At 46.8% G+C, this 16,486-nt stretch overlaps 1 protein-coding gene across 1 annotated transcript; it reads left to right on the top strand.

Moving 5' to 3' along the window:
* Positions 1-705: 705 nt before the first annotated feature.
* Kics2 (KICSTOR subunit 2) lies at positions 706-14,591 on the top strand. The gene is made up of 3 exons (XM_051176167.1): positions 706-981; positions 10,708-10,993; positions 13,748-14,591. Exons 1-3 carry the CDS (start codon positions 747-749, stop codon positions 14,562-14,564), a joined length of 1,338 nt encoding a protein of 445 aa, XP_051032124.1. The 5' UTR covers positions 706-746; the 3' UTR covers positions 14,565-14,591.
* Positions 14,592-16,486: the final 1,895 nt, after the last annotated feature.

The raw sequence follows: 16,486 nt of genomic DNA, 5'->3' as shown, positions 1-16,486 counted from the left end.
AGGAACTTGTGAAGAACCCGCATGACAAAGTGTACCGATTTATGTGAATTTATCCTTGCGGCTGAGGACCTCCTGCCAGGAAGCCTCACAGAGTTTGAGAGGGATGGGCAAGGTGAAGAGTGCCTTCTAGCTCGCGAGGCAGAGCCAGGTGGATCTCTGTGAGTTCGAGGCCAGCCTGGTCTACAGAACTAGTTCCAGGACAGGCTCCAAAGCTGCAGAGAAACCCTGTCACGAACCCCACTCCACCTCCTCCTCAAAAAACAAGAAAAGCCTTCTAGCTCTGGAAGCGGACCCACACAGCTCTGCCATGGCCCGGCGTCAGCAGATGGCGTGTGCAGGGATGGAAACTGGGCGGCACGTCCCGAACCATCAGGCCGCCACCCAGCAACCTCCGTCCACGCCAGGGCTGATCAGGCCTGGGGCTCTGATGTGCACGCCACAGCTGACGTCAAGCCCGCGTGAGTGACGTCATCCGCAACAAGGGGCCGGCCCGCCCGGCCGGGGGGGGGGGGCTGCAGGTGGCCGGCTTCGCGCTCTGCAGCGGGGCTCAGCCTGCAGAGCACCCGAGTGCCAGCCCCTCGGGCACGGGTCCCCGGCGAGCATCTTCCCCCGCTCCAGCCGAGGCTCGCCCGGCCCCGGCGCGGGCACGCGCGCACACGCGCAGGCGGCTGCGCAGGCGCGGCCCCACCCCTCGGAACCCGGAAGTGCGAGCGGAGCCACGTGGGTGGAGCGGGCGCGCAGGTCGCATGGGGGAGTCTATCCCGCTAGCCGCCCCGGTGCCGGTGGAGCAGGCGGTGCTGGAGACGTTCTTCTCTCACCTGGGCATCTTCTCCTACGACAAGGCCAAGGACAATGTGGAGAAGGAACGGGAGGCCAACAAGAGCGCGGGGGGCAGCTGGCTGTCGCTGCTGGCCGCCCTGGCGCACCTGGCCGCGGCCGAGAAGGTCTATCACAGCCTCACCTACCTGGGGCAGAAACTAGGTACCCCGCCCGCCCGCCCCGCCCGCCCCTGGAGGAGGAGGAGGAGGAAGGAAAGGGGGCGCACTCCCCCGCCTGCGCCCGGCCGCCCTGGCGATGGAGGCTGGGGTGTCTGTGGTGTCCCTGCCCTCGGCGCACTCCACTCCGCCCAGGTCTCCTCCCACCGCCCCCGTCCCTCCCCTCCCTCCCCTCCATCCCCTCCATCCCGCTGCTGCCGCGAGCCCCGCCCCCCGGCCCGCGCCCCGGCCGCCTCGCAGGAGTGGGCTGGGCGGATGCGCTCGGCTGGGCATGCCCCCGGAGCCCTCGGGTTTACGGTTTTGAACCGTGCATGGGACGAGTTAACCCAGCTCTGCGACCCCCGTTCCAGCTAGCGACACCGCGGTCTGAGGAGCAAAGCCAGGCCATGGAACCTAGTGGTGTCAATAAATAACCGTTTTTTTATCCGGTCCCCTCCTCGTAGTAGCTCAGGGCGCGTTTAGTGAATGAAGGAGTAAGCAGATCCTGGGCAGGAAAGGCAAGAACACTGCTAGTCCTCGTGTGATCTTAACCCTGGAAATAAGATGGCAGGAACTCTTTTTTTTTTTTTTTTTTTAAAGTGACCGTCACTCCAAGAAACAATGAGTATCGGTTGGTAAGGAAGTCACACATAGAATCCAAAGGCCATGCAGTCCAAGTATTACTTGTAATAATGATGGGAAATGATAGGTGACTCCCAGAGAATTGGTGTAGATTTCGTGCTTTGGCTTTCTTTCTGACCCTTTAGTTATTAAAAGCTCCAGGCCTTTCGTGAATGAAGGATACACACTTATGGCATAAAGAATACTAAAGCTAAAGTGGGTGTAAATGACATGCAGAGTTAATCCCTTTCTGTTGCCAAGTAGCTATTTTTCTTTTCTTTTCCTTTCTTTTTGTCTGTGGAGACACCATTTCTTTAGAAACTGTCCTGGAAAACTCTATGTAGACCAGGCTGGCTTCGCACTCACAGAGATCCACCTGCCTCTGCCTTCCGAGTGCTGGGGCTAAAGGCATGCGCCACCACACCCCCAAACCCAGCTTTGTTACCAGCTATCTTAACTGAACATTTGGTAAACACCAAAGGGAAAGAGCTTTCCGAGATTATAGCTTTTATAGTTTTTCAAATAATTTGTAACATAGTATGGTGATTTATTGGTAAAAACTGGCCAGGGATTTCTCTCTACAGTGTTATGCAAATGTGCGATTGCTATTATAATGTTACAATGCCGTTTTCTACAGTGTGCATGCAGATCCTGCGTGCGTTTATGGCTGTAGGAGATAGATCTCAAACCTGAACACCTGCCTTGAGTTATCAGATTATGTGTATGCATTAATTATTTAAAACATGCACATATTTTATAATTCATATATTTTATGTTCATGTGTATGATATATGTGTATTCTAGCTGTATTATTGAAGGTAGATAATATTCCAGCAGTTTGGGTTGTTTGTACCTGTAAAAAGTGATGATTGACCCAAATGTCATGAGACAGGGTTTCTCTGTGTAGCTTTGGAGCTGGCCCTGGAACTCGCTCTATAGACCAGGCTGGCCTTGAACTCACAGAGATCCGCCTGCCTCTGCTTGCCGAGTACTGGAACTAACAGTGTACGCCACCATCTCCCTGCTTCCTTAACACATTCTTTAATTTTCATACAAGATGAAAGATTGAAACTTTGGAAAAAATAATGGTCATTGACAGCTAGGAAATTATGAATTGAAAGTACTGGAAGGGGACGTAAGTTGGGTGTTTCTGACTGCTCCCAGCAGGAAGGAAGACCAGTTGTCGCTGGGTATTAGAAGGTGGGGAGCCAAAAAAACAGGGCTGTTCTGCAAGAGACGGAATTAGGAGTAAGGTGGTCTCTCTTGTGTGTATCATTTTACATGCTGGTGTGGATAGGCTTTTAGCCACATCATTGGAATTTATGTTGTATTTCTGTCCCCCTATGATCTGATGCATTACTTTCTCAAGTTTTTGCTATGGCCACCCCTTGTGTAACGGGGCGGGGGGGGGTGTTGAGTAGAGTCGAGGTCACCTATCAGACTGTTAAATAGTAATTTACCAAAGAATTTCCCAAGTCAGCTGTAAACTGTTGGGAGATGAGTACTGTGGGTGCAGTGGAAAGGAAGGGGCCAGCAAGACCGAGTGCATTCTTCCTTGCAGGTCCATTCAAAGTGTAATTTTGTCTGTCTTTTGGGCAGTTCTGGCTTTATGTAGACATTGACAGCATTCAAAGCTCAGGACATCTGGGTCCTGAGCATTTAAGTTTGGCAGCGAGGACTTGACATTGCCCTTTAGGCTCTCACATGATACTTTCTGAGGCTGTGGTCTGGTTTTAAGGGCCTCCCGTTGTGCAGGCTGACCCGGAACTCACTTTGTGGCCGAGGAGCTTTGAATTTTGGGTCCTCCCGCCTCTGTCTCTTGAGCTCTGGGGCTATAGGTGTATGCTGTCATAATCAGCTCTGTTAGGCATTTTTGTTACCTTCCTAACTTAGGGGAGTTTTGTTCTTGACGAGGGAACAGAGGACTGTTTATTCTATACCAGTCACTACAAAATGAGAATGTAGACTTGGAAGGCAGACCTATGAGAAATGTCACCTGTTAGTGCCGCCGTACCCCAGGCATATGAGAGAAAACACTTGTATAGAATTAATAATTTAGGGGTCAGAATCGGATGCGGATGAATGTGGGAAAATTGTCTGTGTCGGTCTGTGCAGTCCCAGCTTAGACAACAGTGAAAGCAAAAAACATCTGGAGGAAGGTGTCCCTGGGAAGTCAGACTTGCAGTGCTCAAACCTGGAACATCTGGGTACGGTTGGCCAGCATAGCAACAAGGGATGTGAGGTTCATTTCCTGAAGACCCAGGCTAAGGAGTGAACAGGAAGCAATATTCTGAGGTAAATTATTGAGAGGATGTTTTCCAAATGCCCTAATACTTAACTTCCAACCTCAGTATATTTAGAACAGCATATTTAGAACAGCTTCATTTCACGGAAGCGTCCTGAGTTGGACACACTATCTCTGAGATTCTTGAACATTTGTAGAGCTCATTGCTGTAAGCACGTCCTGTTTCTTCTCATTCTGCTAATGTCTCGAGTCTGCCTCTTTGGTGGGGGAGTCTAATGTTTAAGAAAATGCCCATGAGGCTGGTCCCGTGATTAGAGTACAGTTAGTCATGAACAAATTCCCGAGTAAGTAGGCGATACCTCTGCCGTTTGGTCGTCTGCAGCCAACGACAGTGATGTAGCTGCCCTGATCCTTGAGCAGGAAGTTTCCTTTGCTGCAGGGCAGCACTTATAATTGGTTACGTGTACTTGGTTACTTATGGCTGGCTCTCGGTCTCAGTGTGGTGCTTATTGCGAAGCCCGCGTTGTAAACTTTGTCAACAGCGCCGTGGCCCCCTCGCAGATCCTAGTGTGCTCTTTTGCAAAAGGATGTGTGCGTGTGCCTTCTCATTTCCTAGCTCAGCCTAAAAGATCAGATTCAAGAACAGTGCACCTCTGAAGAGAGAGCAGTGTGTTCGTGCTTGGAGGTACCAGTCCCGTCTAATGGAAGTGTCTTTTTTTTTTTTTTGAAAATAAATATTTTTTCTTTTTATTTTACATATCAATCCCAGTTTTCTCTCCCTCCCTTCATCCCTCCCTCCCTCTTCCCTCTCTCCCATCCTCTCATGCCCCCCAACAACCCTCCCCTCCCACCCACCCCCCACTCCACATGTAGGGTGATGCCTTCCAGGTGGGGTCATCTAAATCTGTCAAGTCATTTGAAGTAGGGACTAGGACTTCTAGGTTAAGGGAGCATCCCTCCATGGGGAACATTGTCCCAAAGTCCTTTTTGTGCACCAGGAATACATCCTGGTTCCACTGTCTGAGGTCCCTTAGACTGCTCAATCCTTCTAGCTGAGACCCATGTTCAGGGGGTCTGAGTGAGTCCCATACTGGATTCCCAGCTATCTGTCTGGGGAGCCGTTAGCTCCTCCTTGTTCAGGTCAGCTGTCTCTAGCTGTTTTTGTAGCCTGGTCTTGTCCTCCCTCTCTGCATCTGGATTCCTGTTCTGCTCAGTGTTTACTTGTGGGTGTTTGCTTCTGTTTCCAACAGGTACTAGATGAGGGCTCCATAATGGTGGATAAGTTAGTCATCAATCTCATTATCCGGGAAGGATATTTATGGTAGCCTTTCCACTGTTGCTCAAATTGTTAGTTGGAGTCAGTCTTGTAGGTCTCTGGATTCAGTTTTCTCTTCAAACTTATAATGGCTCCCTCTTTTATGGTCTATGTCTCTCTGTCTCTGTCTCTCTATTCTCTCCTCTATTCCTCCCCTGACTCAATCTTCCTAGTCCCACATGCTTTCCTCTCCTCCCCTTCTCTTTCTCCTAGCTCCCTCTCCTTTCACTGTCCCCACCCCAACACCCCATATGCTCAGGAGATCTTGTACCTTTCCCCTTCTGTGAGGGACCTTGTATGAATCTCTTAGAATCCTCCTTGTGTCCTAGTTTCTCTGATGGTGTGAATTATAGGCTGGTGATCCTTTGCTCTAAATCCTTAAGTGTCTTTCAGCCTTTTTGATTTCCTCTATTGAGACTTCTCTATTTAGTTCTGTACCCCCTTTTTTTAACAGGATTATTTGGTGTTTTGGTGACTAGTTTCTTGAGTTCTTTGTGTATTTTGGAGATCAGCCCTCTGTCAGATGTAGGATTGGTGAAAATCTTTTCCCAGTCTGTGGGCTGCTGTTTGGTCTTGTCCACTGTGTCCTTTGTCTTACAGAAACTTCTCGGTTTGAGGAGGTCCCATTTATTAATTGTCAATCTCAGTGTCTGTGCTACTGGAGTTATGTTCAGGAAGCGGTACCAATTTGTTCAAGGATACCTTCTACTTTCTCTTCTAAGAGGTTCAGTGTGGCTGGATTTATGTTGAGGTCTTTGATCCATTCGGACTTGTGTTTAGTGCATGGGTCTATCTGCAGTCTTCTACACACCATCATCCAGTTGTGCCAGCACCATTTGTTGAAGATGCTTTCCTTCTCCCATTGTATAATCTTAGCTTCTTTGTCAAAATTCAAGTGTCTGTAAGTGTGTGGGTTAATGTCAGGATTTTCGATTCGATTCCATTAGCCTACTAGTCTATTTTTGTGCCAATACCAGGCTGTTTTCAGGTCTATAGCTCTGTAGTAGAGCTTAATGTCAGGGATGGTGATGCCTCCTGCAATTCCTTTATTGTACAGGGTTGTTTTGGCTGTTCTGGGTCTTTTGTTTTTCTATATAAAGTTGATTATTATTCTTTCAAGATCAGTGAAGAATTGTGCTGGGATTTTAATGGGGATTGCATTGAATCTGTAGATTGCCATTTTAATATGTTGATCCTACCTATCCAAGAGCATGGGTGATCTTTCCATTTCCTGGTATCCTCTTTAATTTCTTTCTTTAAAGGCACAAAGTTCTTATTATATAGGTCTTTCACTTGTTTGGTAAGCATTACCCCAAGATACTTTTATGTTGTTTGTGGCTATTGTAAAAGGTGATGTTTCTCTGATTTCTTTCTCAGCCCCTTTGTCGTATGAATAAAGTGGGGCTACTGTTTGAGTTTATCTTGTATCCTGCTAGTTTGCTGAAGGTGTTTACCAGCTGTAGGAGTTTCCTGGTAGAGTTTTTTGGGTTGCTTATGTAAACTATCATATCATCTGCAAATAGTGAAAGTTTGTCTTCTTCCTTTCCAGTTTGTATCCCCTTAATCTCCTTTTGTTGTCTTATTGCTTTAGCTAGAACTTCAAGTACAATATTGAAGAGATATGGAGAGAGAGGGCAGCCTTGTCTAGTTCCTGATTTTAGAGGAATCGGCTTAAGCTTCTCTCCATTCAGTTTGATGTTGGCTGTTGGTTTACTGTATATTGCTCTTATTATGTTTAGGTATGTTCCTGTTATCCCTGATCTCTCCAAGACCTTTATCATGAAAGGGTGTTGGATTTTGTCAAAGTCTTTTTCAGCATCTAGGGAGATGATCATGTTTTTCTTTTTCATTTTGTTTATATGGTGGATCACGTTGATAAGAGTTTCCTGTGTTAAACCATCCCTGCAACCCAGGGATGAAGCCTACTTGGATGAAGCCATCATGGTGGATGATTTCTCTGATGTATTCTTGGATTCAGTATGCCAGTATTTTATTGAGTATTTTTGCATCAATGTTCATCAGGGATATTGGTCTGTAGTTTTCTTTCTTAGTTGTGTCTTTGTGTGGCTTGCATACCAAGGTGATTGTGGCCTCGTAAAAAGAGTTTGGTAATGGATCTTCTGTTTCTATTGTGTGGCACAGTTTGAGGAGTATTGGTATTAGCTCTTTCTTGAATTTGTAGTAGAATTTTGCACTGAAGCCATCTGGCCCTGGGCTTTTTTTGGTTGGAAGGCTTTTGATGACTGCTTCTATTTCATTAGGGGTTATAGGTCTATTTAAGTTGCTTATCTGTTCTGGATTTAATTTTGGTAAGTGATAGTTATCCAGAAATTTGTTCATTTCCTTTGAATTTTCAAATTTTGTGGAGTATAGGTTTTCAAAGTATGACCTGAAAAATTTCTGGATTTCCTCAGTGTCCATTGTTATGTCCCCCTTTTTGTTACTGATTTTGTTAATTTGCATGTTCTCTCTCTGCTTTTTCATTAGTTTGGATAAAGGTTTGTCTATGTTGTTGATTTTCTTGAAAAACCAACTCTTTGTTGCATTGATTTTTTTTTTTCTTTTTGTATTGTTTTCCTGGTTTCTACTTTATTGATTTCAGCCCTCAAGTTGATTATTTCCTGGCACTACTCCTCAGGGGTGAGTTTGCTTCTTTCTGCTCTAAGGCTTTCAGTTGTGCTATTAATTCTCTAATGTGACTATCCTGTTTTCTTCATATGGGCACTTAGTGCAGTGAACTTCCCTCGTAGCACTGCTTTCAAGGTGTCCCATAAGTTCGGGTATGTTGTGTCCTCATTCTCGTTGAATTCTAGGTATGGTGCAATTGCCCATTGTTCAGTTTCCCTGAGTTTGTAGGGTTTCTGTGATTTGTGTTGTTAAATTCCAACTTTAAAGCATGGTGGTCTGATGAGGGAACTATTCCATTTTTTTTTTTTTTTTTTTTTTTTTTTGTATCTGTTGAGGTTTGTTATGTCGCCTAGTATGTGGTCGATTTTAGAGAAGGTTCCATGTGGAGCAGAGAAGAAGGTACATTCTTTTGTGTTTGGATGGAATGTTCTATAGATGTCTGTTAAACCCAGTTGAGACATAACTTCTGTTAGTTCTTTTATTTCTTTGATAAGTTTCTGTCTGGTGGTCCTGTCTAGTGGTGAGAGTGGTGTGTTGAAGTCTCCCACTATAAGTGTATGAGGTTTTATGTGAGCTTTGAGTTTTAGTAGTGTTCCTTTTAGGAATGTGGGTGCCTTTGTATTTGGGGCATAGATGTTCAGGATTGACACTTTGTGCTGATGGATTTCTCCTGTGATGAATATGAAATGACCATCTTCATCTCTTTTGATTAATTTTGGTTTGAAATCTAACTTCTTAGATATTAGGATAGCCACACCTGCTTGTTTCTTGGGTACATTTGATTGGAAGATCTTTTCCCAACCCTTTACCCTGAGGTAATGTCTGTCTTTGAACTTTAGATGCATTTCTTGTATGCAGCAGAAGGATGGATTCTGTCTTTGTATCCATTCTGTTAACCTGTGTCTTTTTATAGGTGAATTAAGACCATTAATGTTGAGGGAAGGTAAAGACCACTGATTGTTAATGCTTGTTTGTTTTAGATTTATTGTTAGTGGTGGTATTGTGAAAATATTTGCCCTGCTTTATTGGGTTCTGGTGAAGTGGGATTTTCTATTGCCTATGTCTTTGTGAGCGTCGTTAACTTCCTTGGGTTGGAGTTTTCCTTCCAGAACTTTCTGTAGGGCTGGATTTGTAGATAGGTATTGTGAAAATCTGGCTTTGTCATTAAATATCTTGTTTTATTCCTCTACAGTGATTGAGAGTTTTGCTGATTATAGTAGCCTGGGCTGGCATCTGTGGACTCTTAGTAGTTGTAGAACATCTATTCAGGACCTTCTGGCCTTGAGAGTTTCCATAGAGAAGTCAGGTGTAATTTTGACAGATCTGCCTTTATATGTTACCTGTCCTTTTTCCTTTGCTGCTCTTAATATTCGTTCTTTATTCTGTATGTTAGGTGTTTTGATTATTATGTGTTGAGAGGTCTTTTTTCTTTGGTCCAGTCTATTGGGTATTCAGTATGCTTCTTGTACTTTCATGGGCATGTCCTTCTTCAGACTGGGAAAGTTTTCTTCAGTGATTTTGTTGAATATGTTTTCTACACCTTTGAGCTGAGCTTCTTCTATGCCTATTATTCTTAGGTTTGGCCTTGTCATGGGGCCCCACACTTCCTGGATATTTTATGATAAGGATTTGTTGAATTTAAGATTTTCTTTGATGAATCTATTTCCTCTAGTTTATCTTCAGCGCCTGAGATCCTCTCTTCCATCTCTTGTACTCTGTTGGTTATGCTTGTGTCTGTAGTTCCCGATCATTTGCCCAGCTTTTCTATTTCCAGCATTCCCTCGGTTTGTGTTTTTTATTGTCTCTATTTCAGTTTTCAACTCTTGAACTGTTTCCTTCACCTTACTTTCTTTAAGAGATTTGCTCATTTTTTCCAATTTTTTGTTTGTTTTTTTTTTCTTCCATTTCTTTAAGGGATTTTCTTACATCGTCTTTGAAGGCCTCTATCATTTTTATGAAGATATTTTTCAAGTTGTTCTCTTCTTCCTCTGCTTTGGGGTGTTGAGGTCTAGTTGGTGTAGAGCCTGTAGATTCTGGTGGTGTCATGCTTGTCTTTCTAATGTTAGGTGTTTTCTTGTATTGCTGTCTTCCCATCGCTTCTTCCAGTGGGTGCAGGTGGGGTCTCTCTCTCTCTCTCTCTCTCTCTCTCTCTCTCTCTCTCTCTCTCTCTCTGCTACTACCCCGGTGGTCTTAGGTGGGTCAGAGGTTTGATGTCTGTAGCTCTGGGTGGTCCAAGCTCTCTAGGAGGTCTCTCCTCAGGCAGCGGCCAGGTCATGGGGGTCAAAGATCAGGCTCCAGCAGAAGCCCAGTGATGGGGGTCAAAGATCCAGCAGGCAGGGACCCAGGATGGTCCTTCAGGGATCGGCAGATCTCTGGCCGGGTCTGGAGCTCAGGCAGAGGATTGGCAGTGGGGGTCAGAGATCAGGCAGGTGGGGATTCAGGGTGGTTTCCCGTGTATAGGTAGGTCTGATGTGCTCGGAGCAGCTCTAGGAAGTTCCCCGAAGGTGGCGGGATTGTTGAATCCACCCTCTCCAGCAGAGGCCAGGAGATGGGGGTCCATGGAAGTGTCTTACAATGCCCGTGTTCTCCTTTTTAAAAAAGTATATCCATAAAGGAGAGGGTTTTTTTTTTTTTTTTTTTTTTTTTTAAATTCAGGTTTATGTTATATGCTAGGGTAATTATGTTCTAAAATAATTTGAATGATCATGAAGTGGAGTTGGGGAAGGTTGATATGTGAGTAAGATGAATTTGTAGCCAGTGCTCAGTTTTGCCTTGCTCCTCGGTGAGGTGCTGGCTCGGGGTATCCGTACCCCAATCCTTGAGTCAGAGAGTGTGGTAGACACAAGCTCACTGGGGTCCACAGGGGCAGGGTAGCTGTGTCTGTCTTCCTGACCTGTTCTGTGTTTATGCCATCCGCTTCCCAGGCGGCCAGTCTTTCTTCAGCCGGAAGGACTCCATCCGCACCATCTACACGGCCCTGCATAACGAGCTGAAGAAAGTGGTGACAGGCAGAGGCGCCCCGGGCGGGACGGCCCCTCACGTGGAGGAGCTGCTCCCTCACCTGTCAGAGCAGCTGTGCTTCTTTGTGCAGGCGCGGATGGAGATGGCAGAGTTCTACGAGAAGATGTACGCCCTCAGCACGCACAAGTTCATCAACGCCGAAGAGCTGGTCGGCGTTTTGGATGCCGTCCTCAAGAAATACAGCTCCAGGTGAGAGTGGAGAGTGGGCGGTCTGTCGGCCCCGCGCGGGCTCCCAGTGCTCCCTAACTCTTAGGAAGGTCCCTGCACTTACCCCCGTGTAAGTGCTCATGGAACAACAGGCGTCAGTTGGGCACTTTGGGGTTCAGTTAACCATGCCGGACAGACCCCTCTGTGGGTTACCTGGAAAGACAGGAGTCACACGATAGATAGAACGGTTGTAGGGGGCCGGAGAAGTGACGCGGTGGGTAAGAGTGCCGGCTCTGCAAGCATGAAGCCGAGTTTGGGCCCCCAGCTCCCACGTCGACAGCTGGGTGCCACGGCATGCACCTTAATGCCAGTGCTGGGGGTGTTGTAGACAGGAAGACGTCGACGTTCAGCAAGAGACCCCGGGTCCAAGGAACAAGGCAGAGAGCGATACGTCGGGGCGCCTGATGTCAGTGCAGGGCGCCTGATGTCATCTCTGAAACCTGCATGCATGCACACAGTCCAAGATGCCTGATGTCACCTCTGGCTTTTACACAAAGACGCATTGAATCTGTGTGTGTGTGTGTGTGTGTGTGTGTGTGTGTGCCCACACACACACACACACACACACACACACTTGTATGGAGAGCAGTGTGACTCTGAGCAGCTACCAGGCTATCTAATAAATGCTCTTTTCCGAATAATAACGTGGGAGTTCTCTTCTGTTTCCCCCCTGGTCATTAATATGCATGGGTTTCTTCTGTCTTGGTTTTGTTTTCAACTCATAGTGAAGTCATGCATCGCTGTTGGAGGACAAACTTTTGTTCTTTGGGAAACTTGCCCCTTAGAAAGAAATGAGGCTGTTGATGATGTGCTGCAGGCTGCCTGAGCCTGGGAACAATACGCAAAGAATTGTAGGAATTTAAGAACATCGTCAAGACAGAGGGCCTAGTTTTATTTTGGCTTCTTTGGAGCCTCGCATACTGGGTACTACTTGGATTAGAAAGATACTTTTGAAGAATATTACACGCTTGGGTATCTTAATTCAGACAGGTTTGATTAAAAAGAAAGGTACCCAAACAAGATGCCACCTGCTTACAATCCTAGAACAGCAACCACTGCGTGGCAGCTGCTTAATTGAAACAAGCCGAGCAACTTAGTGGTGGTGTTCGGCCTGCAAGTTTGCCCAGTTTGGTAAATAGTGGGCAAGCGTGGACGGTTGTCACCGGGGAATGTCATGTTGTCATCTCTGTCTTACGCTAATTACTGAGGCATCAGGTTATGGAACGTGTCAGCAAAGGTGTGATCCATCACCGGAGGAAAGGGCAGGGGCCAGGCTGCTGAGGTGGGTAGCCGGCATGTGTTGGTTGTTTCCCATGGTTGCAGGACAGTGGGAATAGGACGCTAACAAGGAGTGAGTAGTCTTGGTGGTCAGACGGCAGGAATGGTGAGGTCCCTGCCAAAGAGGATTTGGAGGTTCCTGTGCTAGTATTGCGGACAGGACAAGTAAAGAGATCTCAGAAAAAAGGTACCAAGCTAAATCTGAGGGCAAGGTATTAGTAGCTGGTTTTCAAGTGAGGTCCAACAGGCAGGTTGAAAACAGAGGCCTAAAGCTCAGCTGAAAGGCCCCAAATCAGGGAAACAGTAAAAGCAAACCCATCCAATTTTAAAATTGTTTCAAGATCAAAATGTTGTTTACTGAACAGAGACGTCTTTTGATTTTGCAGCTTGTAGATAAAGCTGAGCTAGAGACACGGCTGTAGTTAAGAGCACTTGTCACTCTTGCAGAGGCCTGGGTTCAGTTCTCAGCACCCACATGATGTCTGTCAACTATCTCTAACTCGAAATTCAGGGCGTCTGATGCTGACTTCTGACCCCCACAGACACAAAACACACACACAATTAAATAAGACACTCTTAAAAATGAAGCGTGCCCAGTGCTGGGGCCTGAGCTCCGCTGCGAGCAGATTTCTCTAACTCAGTGCTCCTGCAGAGGAGACCCGAAGTGTGAGAGAGAGACGTTGGTGAAGAAAGGCCATGCTCTCCCTCGCCTCAGCATCTTTAAGTTGCCCATGACTCCCGCATCTTGTTGTGGAGTGCGACGGTGCTTACGGTGTTTGCAGATGGCAGTTAGCAGTCACTGTTCTTTGCTTGAACGTGAGGCCTCTCCTGGCCTGTGCCCCTTTCCCCTTCTGCATGGCTCCTCTCTGCTTGTCATCAAATGTCTCCCATTGTCCTCTCTCCCACCCCTCTTTGGTCGCCATTCTGTTCTTAACCATGGTTAACTGTGAAGGGACTTTGGGAGTAGAATGGATAACAGTTGTCCCGTGAATGCTGAATTCCTTTGTTAAATGCCTGTTACCTATTGAGCGTCGGATCACAGGTAAAATGGGTACGAGCAGTAAAACGTGGTTTATCCGTGGACAGCCGATGTCTTAGTCCTGTTGTCTAGTGGCACAGCCTGAGAAGAGGGTGCCTTGTTTTGATGATAGGGTCCATCATGCAGTTCTCAGAGTAAATAGAGTATTACAGTCAATGTGATTTCTTCCTACTTGGAAAGAAGATCGTTCCTCTCATTAAAAGGAAAACCACAAAATACAGGGAATTTTCTTGCAAGAATAAGATGAAATGCTCAAGTTATACCAGCGTTCTAAAAACAGTTAATGAGCCTAGACTCCTCCCCTTTCCGCCTTTGTCCGCGGTGTGTTTGGGGTTCATGTTGCTGTTTTGTTGTTTTTGAAGGTTTTCCCATGTGAAGTGACTTTGCCACTGATTTCTGTTCCTTCCGCTCGCGTCTAGATTTCACCACCCAATCCTTAGCCCTCTGGAAAGCAGTTTCCAGCTGGAAGTGGGCGTGCTGAGCCATCTCCTGAGGGCGCAGGCCCAGATCTCGGAGTGGAAGTTCCTTCCTTCCCTGGTGACTTTGCACAGCGCTCACACGAAGCTGCAGAGCTGGGGCCAGACCTTTGAGAAGCAGCGGGAGACCAAGAAGCACCTGTTCGGAGGGCAGTCTCAGAAGGCCGTCCAGTCCCCTCACCTCTTCCTCTGGCTGACGAAACTCAAAAACATGCTCTTGGCCAAGTTTAGCTTTTACTTCCACGAGGCGCTGAGCCGACAGACGACAGCTTCGGAAATGAAAGCCCTGACGGCAAAGGCCAACCCCGACCTCTTTGGGAAGATCTCCAGTTTCATCAGGAAGTACGACGCTGCCAACGTGTCCTTAATCTTTGACAACCGAGGTTCAGAGAGCTTTCAGGGTCACGGCTACCACCACCCGCACTCCTACCGAGAGGCCCCTAAGGGAGTGGACCAGTACCCGGCCGTGGTGTCTCTGCCCAGTGACAGGCCAGTCATGCACTGGCCCAATGTCATCATGATCATGACAGACCGGACATCCGACCTGAACAGCTTGGAGAAAGTGGTCCATTTCTATGACGACAAAGTCCAGAGCACCTACTTCCTGACCCGCCCAGAACCCCACTTCACCATCGTCGTCATTTTTGAGTCAAAGAAATCTGAGCGAGACTCCCATTTTATTTCCTTCCTCAATGAGCTCTCGCTCGCCCTTAAGAACCCCAAAGTGTTTGCAAGTCTGAAACCTGGGTCCAAAGGTTAGCAGGAGCTCGTCGAGGGTTTGCAAGCCTGGACGCAGTGCTCCTGGTTGCTCTGAGGGGCAGCAGTTGGCGTCTAGAATTGACGTTCACTAATGCTTCTCCCCCGGGCTGAGTGACAGACAGCCCACACTAATCATGTTGCACACTTCATAAGCAATTCAGACCAAGGACGGAATCTCCAAAGAGAAGTCCAGGAAGTGGTATATGGCTGCTGGGGATCGCCATGGCACAGCGTTTTCTGATTCCCTGTCTCTCGTGTAGATGGCATATTTATCGGTCTTTCCTGTGTCTTTCCAGGTTTTTTGTTATTGTTGTGAACATTGTGCCCATGCCCTTGGCGGCATCCTCCCCCTCTGCCCCTGAAGAGCAGTCAGGATAAGATACCAGATGGGACTGTTCAGCCTCATCCGCTCTCCTGTTAGCCAGGTGTGCAAGTTAATCTAATTAGTACTGCGTGGGAACTGGAACCTGTGAGAAATTTCTGTCAGGTGAAGTGGAAGATGGTCCATTTGTGTCGACCCTCACGGCAACTTAACCGACCACAGGCTCCTTTCAGGTGACCGCCACACCCGTGTGCATTTGTTTTTACCTTGAAGATGTTTGGTGGTGTTCTGTCTGAAGTAAGCCCAAGCCATTGTGTAGGGTTTCCCACGATGGTTTACTCGCTTGGTGTCACTTCTCTGCCTAACTGTGTTTTTGCATCTGGCGCATGTCTGGTCACTCTCAGGTTTATAGAAAGCTACACAGCCATGTGGTTGGAGCCGTGCTTTACAAATGACGGTCTTGATACCTGTGCGTGCTACAGACCAGTTATGCTTCACACTCCAGTCCTCACGGCAGCCCGTTGGCACACCTGGGCTTGGTGTCTGCTCTCTGCCGAGTTTGTTCAGATGCAGCACCAAGTGTCCGGTGTTCTGTGTGTTTTCACGGGAAGCAGATGGATCAGCGTGGAAATCGTTTGTAGGTTATTGATTCAGAATGAAAAGAAATCGCCAAGAAGAGTTGAGCTGATACTGCTGGATATGTCCTTCGTACTGGCTGGATGTACCCTCCTGAGCGGCGTAAATGTCCTGTCAGGCCAGTGCTGTCCTCAGGGTGGTGGGGTGTCCCTAGAGCACAGTGGCCGCAGCAGCAGCCGCCGAAGCCTCCTGGGCAAGTGTGGTCTACCTGGAGAAGAATCCACTGGCCAGTTTTCTGGAACTCCCCCTTCACGTAATCTTAAGGGAGTTTTCTTTGAACAGGAAGTAGTGGTTTCCTCTACATTTTCTCCATGTTCTAAACAAACATGAACAAATTTTATAATTGAAAACATTTGGAGTTAAAAACCAAACCGTTTTCCTTCTTTTTGTGCTCTGCCGAGAAACTGAAAAATAACCCTTGGTATGTATTTTTTTTCTGGATTAGACCACCATTAGCCTTAATTATATGGCTCCCTAGGTACCTAAAAAAAAAAAAAAAAAAAAAAAAAAAGAGACTTCGGCGAACCATGGAGGAATGTAAATAAAACACATCTATAAAAAAAGACTTAAAATGGTCAAATATATACATATTTGAATTGTATATTTATTTTTAAATATATTTTCGAGTAATTAAAGAGATTTGCAAAGATCAGAAAGCAGATGTGAATATTAATAAGACAATACCAACTCCTAATCCCCGTGCACTGCCAGGCAGTACCGAAGTACCTTCTAAGATGAGCACTGATATTTATTTCTGAAGCTCCTCAATAAAGTTTTCTAGTCATATATATGTATTTTATGATCAAGCATATTTTATTGCGTACATTGCGTATCTGCAGGGTTCTCTGAGAGCCTCCTGAGACAGGAGGGCTGGGTGGTGGGTGGGCTCCTGTGTGGTCCCCACACCACGCTGTTACATTTAGACTCAGGTGTAGACAGGCACCTGTGCCAGAGCACAGCTGTGA

Source organism: Phodopus roborovskii, unplaced genomic scaffold (genome assembly GCF_943737965.1).
Source record: "Phodopus roborovskii unplaced genomic scaffold, PHOROB, whole genome shotgun sequence".
Taxonomy (NCBI): domain Eukaryota; kingdom Metazoa; phylum Chordata; class Mammalia; order Rodentia; family Cricetidae; genus Phodopus; species Phodopus roborovskii.
Note: the sequence above shows the minus strand (reverse complement) of the source record. Positions and strands in the feature narration are given on the sequence as shown.

Coding starts and splice junctions, on each gene's coding strand:
- Kics2 (XM_051176167.1), top strand. CDS start 747: ATGGGGGAGTCTATCCCGCTAGCCGCCCCGGTGCCGGTGGAGCAGGCG. Junction 982..10,707: donor CTACCTGGGGCAGAAACTAG/GTACCCCGCCCG, acceptor TCCGCTTCCCAG/GCGGCCAGTCTTTCTTCAGC. Junction 10,994..13,747: donor CTCAAGAAATACAGCTCCAG/GTGAGAGTGGAG, acceptor GCTCGCGTCTAG/ATTTCACCACCCAATCCTTA.